Raw genomic sequence first — 12,111 nt, 5'->3', positions numbered from 1 at the left:
GTGTGAGTCTCTATCACTGAATGTGTGTGGCTTTAACAAGCCTGTGGAGAAGCGCTCAGAATACACTAAGGAGACCAGCACACCCTGTAACCTTAACTGCCATTTTTAGGAGTTGGTTCAGTACATACACAATAAATGTCAGTACAATGAGTGGACAGTGTGACACACAATGAGCGATTAGCGCTAAAAACACTTGCTGTTCTGCTGCAGAATCCCTCTTCACCACCTCACCGCAGAGGAGTGTCTGTGAGACCACAATGGCGCCGCAGGGAGAAGCAGGAAGCAGTGTTGGCGCCCAGAGTCTCTAGTCCCACTCTGGGTAAGCCCCGCCCCTTGCAATGGTGCTGGCTTATACTAATATTTATACTGGCGCTGGCTGTCCGTATCACCCGCCTGAACAGCACTTTTTGTGGGAACTACCTTGGTAGCCCAGGGACTGTCACCTAGCATCCAGTCTGTGACAGGGGGTCTGCGCAGCCCCTGTGCAAGGACGCCGCATCTGCCACAGCCATCTTGCCGCACAAATAAACCGGGGTACCCCACTGTGGGGACCCCGGTTTTCACTTACCACTGACGTACTCGGACTGAGTCAGGAGTGTGCGGCATGCTGGGGGTGTGTACTGCTGCAGCGCAATGCCCGCAATGACAACAACCCACTCAGGACAGTGGTTCTGCAGCAGGGACAGCTCGGTACTTTAAGAGGCCTGCAACTTAACCCCTCTCCTGACTTCCCATGAAGCAGGAATGCTGTGAAGTCCAACACAGCAAACCCAAAATAATAAAAGAAAATAAACTGAAGACAAACTCTCTGGAGCTCCAGCAGTGTGCATCCTCTCCTGAGGGCACATTTTTCTAAACTGGTTTGTGGGCGGGGAATCAGATGGGAGGAGCCAGTACACCCAGTTCAAAGTTATAGATGTGCCTGTCTCCTGCGGATACCCTCTAATACCCAATAATTAAGACCATTCCCAGTATCCCATAGGACGTTAGTGAAATGAACATATGGGATTTTAAAATAAACTTATTCATACTGTACCTTCCCCATTTATGGTCATTGAAAAAAAAATACCATTCAGAAACACATATTAAATTAAGTGTTTGTGTGTGTGTACACAATTGGCTCAGTTGTAAAAGTTGTGCAGTCCAAGGATGAAGGTGTAACATGCACCGAAACGGTATGGTCGACTGTTAGCCATGAAGCTTCTACAGAGTGGGCGACTAACTGGTTTCTTTCCCCACTGATGATTTTTGTGATCCAGCTGCTATGCTGTGTATATATGAAGGAGTGCAGTCCACTGTGTGGTAAATTACTCACCATTCATGGTTCTATACAATCTGTGTTTGCAATATATTATATATATTTTTTAAACTTACTTTAGGGTCAGTTATGTGGTGAGGGACAGGATTTGCTTCTGTTTGTACAAATGATGGCCAACAGCACTGGATTTACAGGTTACACTGACCATACATTTTTATTGGTCCTGGGACACCAAACCAAGGCACCCCTGCAGGTGTCCCTAGGCTCCCTAGGGTGCTACAGCACACAGCTAGGGAACCACTGTTCTATATCATGCAATTCATTTATTTTACTCATTGCTAAATTATTGTTAAATAAATGGAAATTCTTGTTTCTGGTTACAAAAAATTTTTATAAAAAATATATCAATATTTATTATTCTTCTGTACATTTTAGTAGCCTGTATCTGAATCAAGTATCTGCTACAGACAAGTGATCCCTTCATATTGCTTAATTACTGTGCCACATTATCCCTGCGTAACAAAGCTTTGATCCATCTCCAGTTTTCCCTCCAGGATATCGCTGTGAATGCCCAGAAGTGAGCACCGGTAACTACAACGCTTACACATTTGAAAACCTAATGAAAAAAAATACATTAATAAATAATTAATGAAGGATCTAAAGCCAGGTAGAAACACACACCAACAATGAATTATAGAAGATGGCTTTATCAATACTCAAAAAACAAGTACTTAGGATCTGCATTATAAACCTCTAACCTTTGTACATAGAGTTTCAGATAAATAACGTTGACATTGTCAGTGTCGACCGTTATGAAGGTGGCATGTGCAAAAGAGGGGGAATTTCCAAGAATGGGTAAGTATGAGGGCTAGTTGTAGCAGGCAAGGGAAATGGCAAAGGTGGTGTGGAAAGCCAGAGCAGCATGCAGAAGGGGGGCCGGGTGGTATAAATCAGTGGATTTATTATTTATTAACAGTTTCTTATATAGCGCAGCATATTCGATCATGATTTTCAATAGGAGACAGTGATCAAAACAAACTGGCTATTTACAGACAGTCAATGGTAGGAGGGCTCTGCTCTCAAGCTAACAATCTATAGGCAAATAGGTATTAGTTCCACCAGAATTCAAAGGTTCCTGGTGTGCTGTATGATACAGTGGGGCAGATGTATTACGCTTATCGCGCCGCTATAATACTTCCCGCTTCGCCTAATTAGTGAGGCGAAGCAGGAAGGGACATCGACAAGATGTATTAACATCTTGTTGGCCAAAGCTAACTCCCCCTCCGGCGATGTCCACTCCTGGAGATAGCGCATCAGTTTACACTGATGCGCTGTCTCCTTTCCCCCAGCCGGCTGGACTGGGCATGCGCGGGATCTCGCTGCTCACGCGAGATCCCCGGCGCAGCCCACAGCACGATCCCCAGCGCAGCCCACAGCGCTGTACCTGCTGTTTAGATAGGGCTTCGCCAGCCTGATGCTGGCGAAGCAAAAACAGTTAGCGGGTGGAACGGTCAGCGATCCTGACCGTTAATACATTCAGCCTGCTATCTTTTAGATAGCAGCGCCAATATGGACAGGAGAGCGTAGCGCCCCTGTCCTTTACCGCACACTGGCTCCGTCATACATGGGGGAGAAGCGATATCAGTGCACATAACGCGTGCAGATACCCCTTCTCCCCCATATCACCCGGTCATACATCTGCCCCAGTGACCCAGCAGTTTGGAAAATGTGAAAAAGAAAGAGTGGATATATGTGGCCTGTACAGTGGGGATCTGATTGGATAGGAATGGTATATGAAGGTTAAGTGGCTGGTTCTGGAATTTGATAAGCTTGCCTGAATAGGTATGTTTCTAGGGAATGCTTATAGGTTTGGAGACTGGAGGAGAGTCTTATTGTGCATGGGAGGGCAGTCCACTGAGTGGGTGCAGCCCGAAGAAAGTCCTGCAATCGGGAATGGGAGCGAGTACGGAGTGTGGATGAGAGACACAGATCTTGTGCGGAGCAAAGAGGTTGGGTTGGAAGATATATTGATATAAGGGAAGAGATGAACATTGGTATAGTTTGGTTTGGGGCCTTGTGTGTAAAAGTATTTTGTATTGAATACGGTAGAATACAGGTAACCAATGAAGTTACTGACAGAGTAGCTTTGCAGACAATGAACGTCTGGCTAGGAAGATTAGCCTCACAGCTACATTCAAGATGTATTGTAGTGGTGAGAGTCTGTATTGGGGAAGGCCAATAAGGAGACTCTTGCAATAATCAATACATGAGATAATAGCCCACCAAGGAGGTGGGTAGGGAAGCTCAGCTACACACCACCAGTAATTAAATTTTCTTGAGATGCAATACAAGAAGATAATAGATGGCAGTTAAGACATTATAAAGATGCATAACACTCTATTCAGCCACTCATCATAAAGTAACTGCAGGACCAGAAATGAAAAAAAAAAAAAAAAAAATATATATATATAGTTCAGAGAGCACTCACCAGTCTTCACAATTTTTGATGCAAGTAAAAATGTAATACATCACAATGCATCAAAAATTGTGAAGACTGGTGAGCGCTCTCTGAACAAATTATATATTTGGCTGTACCCCCCTGGATTGCTGCCTGAGTGTGGCACCCCAGCAGTTGGTCTATGAAGGTTGTGTGTGCCAGTTCTACACCACTAGATAGATAGATAGATAGATAGATAGATAGATAGATAGATAGATAGATAGATAGGATAGCTCAAAGGGAGGTGGAACAATACAGTTACTGTGGACTCTTTCTAGAACATAACATGGAACTGTGGAGCCAGTTTATCTGTGAACTACCATGGCTTTCTAAAGAGCTATTCAGCTGTAATTTCACCTACAACCAGGGCATACGCCAAACAACTAAAGGCACTAACCCAAGCCAAGCATGTACCTTGGCTCCCCCATAGCTTGTCCGTACGCCATACATTGGAAGTTAAAGACCGCATATGATGTATCGTATGCGACCCACCAGCAAGTGCTGCAGGATCCAGCAAATCTTACCAGCATTTGTGATCTTAGGATCTAATCTGATGCACCCAGGAAAACGCAGCGGATCGGAGGTTAGACATATTTGATTTGGGCACTTACCTGATTTCTCAGCCCAAAACCATTGGAATAGGGTGAAAAGAGGCCAAATTGTATAAATGTATGGCCAGCTTTAACAATACAGCTGTTGCACTGGTTCAATATGAGAGCTAGAGAGTGAGATCACTATACCGTAAGCACCCAGTCAAACTATTACCCAGTTATACTATTACTGGGTTTGTCTACTAACACATAAAAAAAATGAATGCACTAGCAATAAATGGTTCTTATTGTCTTAATAGGTCTTAAGGTGCCCATACCCTGCACTATAGATATGTCAGATCTCCAAGCTTGGCTGGGATTGCATACGATACATTGAGGCAGATGTATGAAACCTTACAGAAAAAAAATAAAAATGAGATAAACGTGAGAGTGATAGTTATAAACGTCCAGCAACTCAGCTCATGTCATGTTAAAGTCTGTGTCTATAAATGACACATAGGAGCTGCTTGGCTGGGCATTGATCACTCATCAACCTTGCATTTTGCTCTTTTTAAAAGGCTTAATACAGCCATTTCTGCCACCCGGGAAGCTGCTGGGCAGCTTAAGGGAAATCACATGATACCTCTGCCCTCGGAAAAGTCACCATAGTGTATTGGCACCTTTAAAGCAGTAAATACACTGATTTATTGTCCAATCTGGCTGATTGGAACAAAAATCTAATAACTTATGGGATCAAATGACAGTTGACCATTTGCTTTGAAATTTAGAAAAACTGAAAAAAGTTAAGATATCACCAGATTTTCATTCCAACCAGCTAGATTGGACAATAAATCTTTAGGTGTATGGCCAGCTTAAGATATTATATTCTTCTGGTATACCTCAGGTCTACTGAATTAAAGATCCAAGCTATAATTATATACGGTAGTTGCCATGGGCGCACACTATGGCGACAAGTGGGCAGACCTCAAGTCGCACCAATACAGTAGCCAATCAAGGTGAGCCCAGCTGCATGGCATTTGACTTTTCCCCAAGCAGCTGTGTTGGTGATCCCTGCAGCAAGTGCATGGGTGGTCAGTGTACTGGCCAAACACGGATAAAATGTGTGCAAATATAAAGTGACATCTTCTTTAAAGCCGTACTGATATGAAAAAAGGTGTACGGTACATCTTAACCTTGCATGCTATCTAAGGTTACAGAAGTTATTTAGACAAGAGCCAGCTTGCCGCATTTAACAAAAAATTAAAAGCATCATCAATATTTAACACTTTATTATCCTGTCAAATAAGCTGAACTAAACTTTAAGAAAACTTCAGGTAATATAATTACAACATGACGTGAAAGGTGACAGAGGCAGAACACTTAGAAGTAGGAACCACCCTGTAAATGTTTCCTAAATGCTAAATTTGTTAATAAGTCTTATCAGAGTCTTCAAGAACATAAATCAATATGTATGCAGCTGAGGTGTGTCTAACCACCTGTTACATTACACAGGGAAAGCACACGTGTCGGCTGTCAATTTGGGAAAAATGCATGCAGAGTGCCTGGAGGACTTGGGAAATTACCTTTATAATGTACAAGGGCAAGAAAGTACACCGCACAAAACATGTGATCATCACAGAGTTGAAAGCAGATCCTAAGCAATGGTTGTAAATCAGCAGACAAAACGTAGTTCCATAGTAATGTTCGAAACCTAGCAACAATGTAAAACAGGTCATATCTGTAAACAACCAGCTGAATTCAATCAATCAGTGACAATGTGTGGTTATGATGTGACCAAAATACTTCAGCATGTGGTACATAAAAGGACAAGTGCCAAATCAAGTGCTGAAACTACCAACCCCTCCAGGATCACGGCATGGCAGGGTGCTGGAGGAATGGGGGCACAGAGTGTGGGCGGGCCCGCCATCTCTTTTGGGGCGTGCCCGGCACCTAAGGAGGCTCTGGGTCTTCCTTTACAGTGCTCCGGAGAGTGGCGGCAGGGAAGTATAGGCCTGGATGTTTTAGTAGGGTGCATCTAAATGGGTAGGGAGCGGAAACCTGCTAACTCTGCCTAGAGTGAATACTATAATGCAGTGGTTCCCAAACTTTTGTGGATCACGGCACCCTAGAGTATCAGATTTTTTTCCATGGCACCCCTAGGGAAAAAGTTTGATACCAAGAACTTCAGAAAAAAATATTAAATTAAGTAAGTTGCGCTTATATGTCCTCCTTAGGTCCAGTTATGTGGTGAGGAACAGGATTCACTTCTGTTTATCCACATATGTTATAATTGGAAGTCACAAGTACTGATTTTCCTTATTACATTGACCATATATAATTTGAATTTGTCCTGGACCACCAACCCAGGGCACCCCTGCAAGTGCTCCGCGGCACCCCTGGGAGCCACGGCACACAGTTTGGGAACCACTGCTATAATGGGTTTTAAATGCAAATGATGTAAGAAGTGATATTGTGTGCCTGGTATTGTCCAGGGCTTGTCACATAGGAACAAACGCAACCTAACAGGTTCTATTACTATGGAGGTATATACATTTAATCTTGATGCCATTCCTTTTGAAAATTGTATTTCACAATAATGTAGGAATGGGTGGCTTTGGAATGAAATTTAACCCCCGCAGGTCATTATTAAAACCTTGTAATAAGAGATGGTGAAATTGTTATGGCCCAGTAAACTAAGCAGCAGCTACCTCAATCTGTAATAGGCCACTTGAGTTTATAAACACGGGCAGAGTTAGATTTTGGCAGATTGCAATGACCTAGGAAATGTTGTATGATAGGGATGGGGGACAAACATTTTATTTTTGTTATACAAGGCTACATATAAAATTAGCTGGGAGGAAAAAAATGATAGCAACTGTGGATAAAATGCTGCAAACATTTGTGTACAGAATTGTTAAAGTAATAATGTTTGTGAATGTAGTGTTAATAGTTAAAATGCAAAGTGTATGAACAGAAAACAAATCTAATACATTAATATTTGGTGTGACCACCCTCTGCTTCAAAACAGAATAAATTCTTCTAGGTAAACGTGCATGAAGGCAGGCATTTCCTAGACCTATAGACATGGCAGGTGTATGATTACCCAATCAGGTGATAATTAGGAGGAGTATCATATGTATTTTGAGGTTGTGGAAAACACAATTTCATGTCACAGGTGTATCATACACAATGACAAGATGGAGTAAAGCAACAAGACACAAGGTAGTTATACTGAATCAGCAAGGTTACAAAGCAGACTGGGGTGTTTCGAGTAGCACAAAGAAATGTTTAACGTTGAGGTCAGTAGATGCAGCGGTCAGGCAGGGAAACATAGTGCATTAGAGGAAAGACACATCATGCTAACTTCCCTTCAAAAAATGTAAAGTTGTCCAGCACTGCCTAAACATAGGATTGGCAGCAACTATTAAGAGCCAGGTACACTCATATGCTGTTCAGAAGTGGTCTTCATGAAAGAACTGTGGCCAAAAAGCCATACTTCCAATGTGGAAACAAGGCAAAGCAACTCAACTGTGCGCAAACACTTTGGCAGTGGGGTGCAAAAAAATAGCAGGAGGTAGAGAGTAGTACAATTATCCGAGCCTACAAGCAAGTAAAGCATGGTCGAGGTTCCTTGCAAGTTTGTGGCTGCATTTCAACATACAGTGTTGGAGATTTGGTCAGGATTAATGGTGAGAAAAACAGGCAGGTATTTATCCATCATGCAATGCCATCAGGGAAGCGTCAGACTGGGTCCAAATGTATTCTGGATGGTCACACCAAACATTGATTTGATTGAGATTTCTATTCAATTCACATTTTGTAAATTGATCATAATAAACACTTCTATTATTGAAGGCATTCATACTTTGCAGCATTTTTTTCCCACACCTGCCCAAAAACCTTTTGCACAGTACGGTGTATTTCTGTTCTAAAGTGTGTTTTAGTGGGATTCATTTCAACGGGAAAATGCAATCATGTCGGAATGTACTAATATTTTAAGGACTGTTATGCATTTACTTTGAAAGTTGTTTTGTGGGACATACTTATTTATATTTATTTACATAGCACACTTTCTCCAACAGGACTCAAGGAGATTTAAGGCTACAATCACCATATTTATGTATGATATATTCAACGATATTTCTTTTATTGTTTTTAGATTTATTATTAATACGCAAAGCAGTTACTGGAATTGTCTCATATGAACCCGTATTTATTTGTAGCATCAAATTATAACTTCATGTAATCAACATGTATCCACCAGTACTGACATATAAAGCCAAAATAAAAGATTTTATTGTCATTTTGGTCCTCATAATGGCAGGAAGGCAATGCATATAGACTACCTTCCAATGTGGACCCTCGCAGACTGTGACATAAGGGAAGATCCCAGTTAAGGAGACAGCCACAGCATAGTGGCACGCACTAATTAACAGCTGGAGCAAATAGTAGAATCACTTCCCAATGAAAACACATCCGAGGCACTGGAACATCAGAAAAAGAATAAAGTGGTGAAATAAAAAGGGAAAAAAAGGTGGGTTTGAAAGAACTACAGGGTGGAAAAGTCTAGTAAGAGGGATTAGAACATCAGTGTTGCATGTATTCCAGTACAACAGGGTCATGTCCATTACATGAAGAGGTGGAGGTGAGCTCCAAAATATTTGTCTGGCTATTACCGTTGGAGCTCTCATACAGACTACTCCACACAAGCAGACCTGAGACAGGGGACCCACTCCCCACACCGCTATAAGAATAATATTAAAAGGTACTGGGTTGTTCCCCACCTCCACAGGTCAAGGGGTCCCAGTCCAGGTGTCAGCATCCTGATAATTAATGCTGTCTTTTCTGGCTCTCCTTGAGGTTAGCTGCTGTCTGCTGATTCAAAGTCCTCTCTAGCATCCCGGTCGAAGGTCTCCCACATCGGCAGCATGGCCACCACAATTTTGGAAAACTCATCTAACTGCATCTCCACCAACAAGATAACTCCTTGTGCTTAACTGACCCTTTAAAACAACGGTGAACATGGGAGACCACATTTAAAAGCTTCCTGGACAATTGCCATTTGCCAGTGCAACAAAGCTTCCTCACACATCAGTTTGACTCATAGGAAAACCATTCTACTTTACTTCAAGATCTTGCTGCTGCTTCCAGCTGCATCACATTTATGCTTTATTGGTTTCATGCAAGTCACTCCTACATTACTGGTCCCATTACAGATAATGCAGCATCAACGGTCCCAGTCTGGTCTCCATAAAACATATTACTACCACATCACCGGACCCAGCCCTTTCACGTTTACAAAGTAGATGAGGCTGAGAATAAACTATAAAAAATAAAATAAAAGAAGAACAGTCCATCCAGTTCAACCTATAGTGGATCTCCTGTGGTCCCTATCTTAGATTTGTAAATGATCCAGATGAAGCAACCACCAATCTGTTTCAACCCAGAAAATCCCTCATGACCCAAGCCCTAGTTCTCTCTGGGTGCATTGCTATACAGTGTCATCTGGAGAGTATTCACAGCTCTTCACTTTTTCCACATTTTGTTATGCTACAGCCTTATTCCAAAATGGGAAAATGTATTTTTCAGTCAGAATTCTACACACAATACCCCATAATGGCAACCTTTAAAAAAGTTTGATATTTTTACAAATGTATTTAAAAAAAAAAAAAACTAAAGAAATCACATGTACATAAGTATTGGCAGCCTTTGCTATGAAGCTCAAAATTTAGCTCAGGTGCATCCTTTTTCCACTGATCATCCTTGAGATATTCCTGCAGCTTAATTGGAGTCAACCTGTTGTAAATTCAGTTGATTGGACATGATTTGGAAGTGCACACACATCTCTATGGCCCCTAAGGTGCCCACACACGCACCGTTGCCGGCGGTGCGATGCTGTACGATGGGGTGTGCGCTGCCGCGGCACCTCATCGTACAGTACAAAAAGTATGTGCTGCACACACTTTTTGTACTAGCTTTTTCTAGCATAGCATCGCATGCACATCGTATGCACAAGGCATACGATGCAATGCTATGTGTGCTACTTAAGCCCACAACGCACGCCGGAATCGGTGCGTGTGTGGGCTCCATTATTCAGATCTGATTGCAGTACAAATGTGTGTTGTAAAATGGGCAAAACCATGTGCACTACAGGTGGGGCAGATGTAACATGTGCAGAGTTACATTTGGATGGAGTGTGTTGAAACTGAAATCTAAATTGTAGTGTAAAAATAATGCAGCCAGTATTTACCTTGCACAGAAACAAAATAAGTCACACAAATCTAACTCTCTCTGCACACACACAAATCTAACTCTCTCTGCACATTACATCTGCCCCACCTGCAGTGCACATGGTTTTGCACATTTTCCAAACAAATTTGTACTCCGATCAGATCTGAATAAAAGGCCTATATAAGGTTCAACACTTGACAGTGCAGGTTGGAGCACAAACCACAAAGCCAAAGGAATTGTCTGTAGACCTCTGAGCGAGTATTGCCTCGAGGCAAAAATCTGGGGAAGGGTAGAGAAAAATATTTGCTGCTTTGAAAGTCCCAATATACACAGTGGCCTCAATCATCTGTAAATGGAAGAAGTTTGTAAACACCAGGACTCATCCAGAGCTGGAGAGGAGAACCTTATCAAAAGGACAACCATCTCTGCAGCAATCCACCAATCAGGCTGTATGGTAAAGTGGCCAGAAAGAAGCCACTCTAAAAAGCACATGGAAGCCCACTTGGAGTTTGCTACAATACACCTGAAGGACACTCAGACCATGAGAAAATTCTCTGGTCTGATAAGACAAACATTGAACTCTTTGGTGTGAATACCAGGTATCATGTTTGGAGGAAATGAGGCACCACTCAACGCAAGGCCACTACCGTTCCTACAGTGAAGCATGGTTGTGGCAGCATCATGCTGTGGATAAGTTTTTTTTTAGCAGCAGGAACTGGGAGCTTAGTCAGGGTAGAGGGAAAGATAAATACAGCAATGTACAGAGACATCCTGGATGAGCACCTGCTCCAGATCACTCTTGATCTAAGACTGGGGGAGCAGTTCATCTTTCAAAATCAGAATCCGCTTTAGTTGGCCAGGTATACTTGCATACACTAGGAATTAGTATTGGATTGCTGTGCGACAGCCAGGATAGGAACAAGTAAAACAGTGCCAGTACAAATATACAGTATATCACACGTACAGATATGCATATCCTGATAGGGGACATGGAGAACACATATTTGCTGAGCTGCACAGCACCCAGGCAACCATTCAGCTGCGCCACTAAGTTGTTGCAACAGCCAGATAGGTAAACAGTACAGATATGGAACACTACAGGAGAGACACAGGGTACATATTTTAGGCTGGGGGCACAGATCCTAGGCAGTCAGCAGCAGCACCATCTTGACTTTGCCAGCGTGGGGATGGGGGGGTGGGAGAGAGTCAGTGAGGCGAGGGGGTGAGTCTGTTGGGCCAGCAGCCATAGTTGGGCCCTTTGTGGGCTGAGATCCATTTTCGCTGCTCCCCGGAGCCGTTACCTCCTCCCTTGGGGGCCCTCCAGCGGGAGCATCGATGGGGAGAGGTGGGCTCCAGCAGTCCTTGGCCAAGGGCTGCAGGCCAGAGTTTCCTGCCAGTGCAGCCGGGTGTCCTGCCTGGGATGGTGGGAAGGCCTGGGATGGTGGAGCTCCGTGGATGGGAGATCGGATCCCCCACCCCCCACCGGAAGTCGGCAGAACAACGACCCTAAGCACACAGCCAAGATATCAAAGGAGCGGCTTCAGGACAACTCTATAAATATCCTTGATTGGCTCGGCCAGAGCCAAACTTTAATC

At 43.1% G+C, this 12,111-nt stretch overlaps 1 protein-coding gene across 3 annotated transcripts in view; it reads right to left on the bottom strand.

Moving 5' to 3' along the window:
* HBS1L (HBS1 like translational GTPase) overlaps positions 1–12,111 on the bottom strand; it is a 121,158-nt gene that overhangs the window by 92,934 nt on the left and 16,113 nt on the right. The window contains exon 2 of one of the 3 annotated variants that reach the window (XM_083176653.1): positions 5,869–5,996. The exons of the other annotated variants lie outside the window; for them this stretch is intronic. Coding sequence (XP_083032779.1) covers positions 5,869–5,911 — 43 coding nt within the window. The 5' untranslated portion in view covers positions 5,912–5,996. The remainder of the gene's footprint in view (positions 1–5,868; positions 5,997–12,111) is intronic. 3 annotated transcript variants of the gene reach the window in all.

Source organism: Crinia signifera, chromosome 3, assembly GCF_055691185.1.
Source record: "Crinia signifera chromosome 3, ASM5569118v1, whole genome shotgun sequence".
Lineage (NCBI taxonomy): Eukaryota > Metazoa > Chordata > Amphibia > Anura > Myobatrachidae > Crinia > Crinia signifera.
The sequence above is the reverse complement of the archived record's forward strand: the minus strand, read 5'-3'. Positions and strand labels throughout refer to the sequence as shown.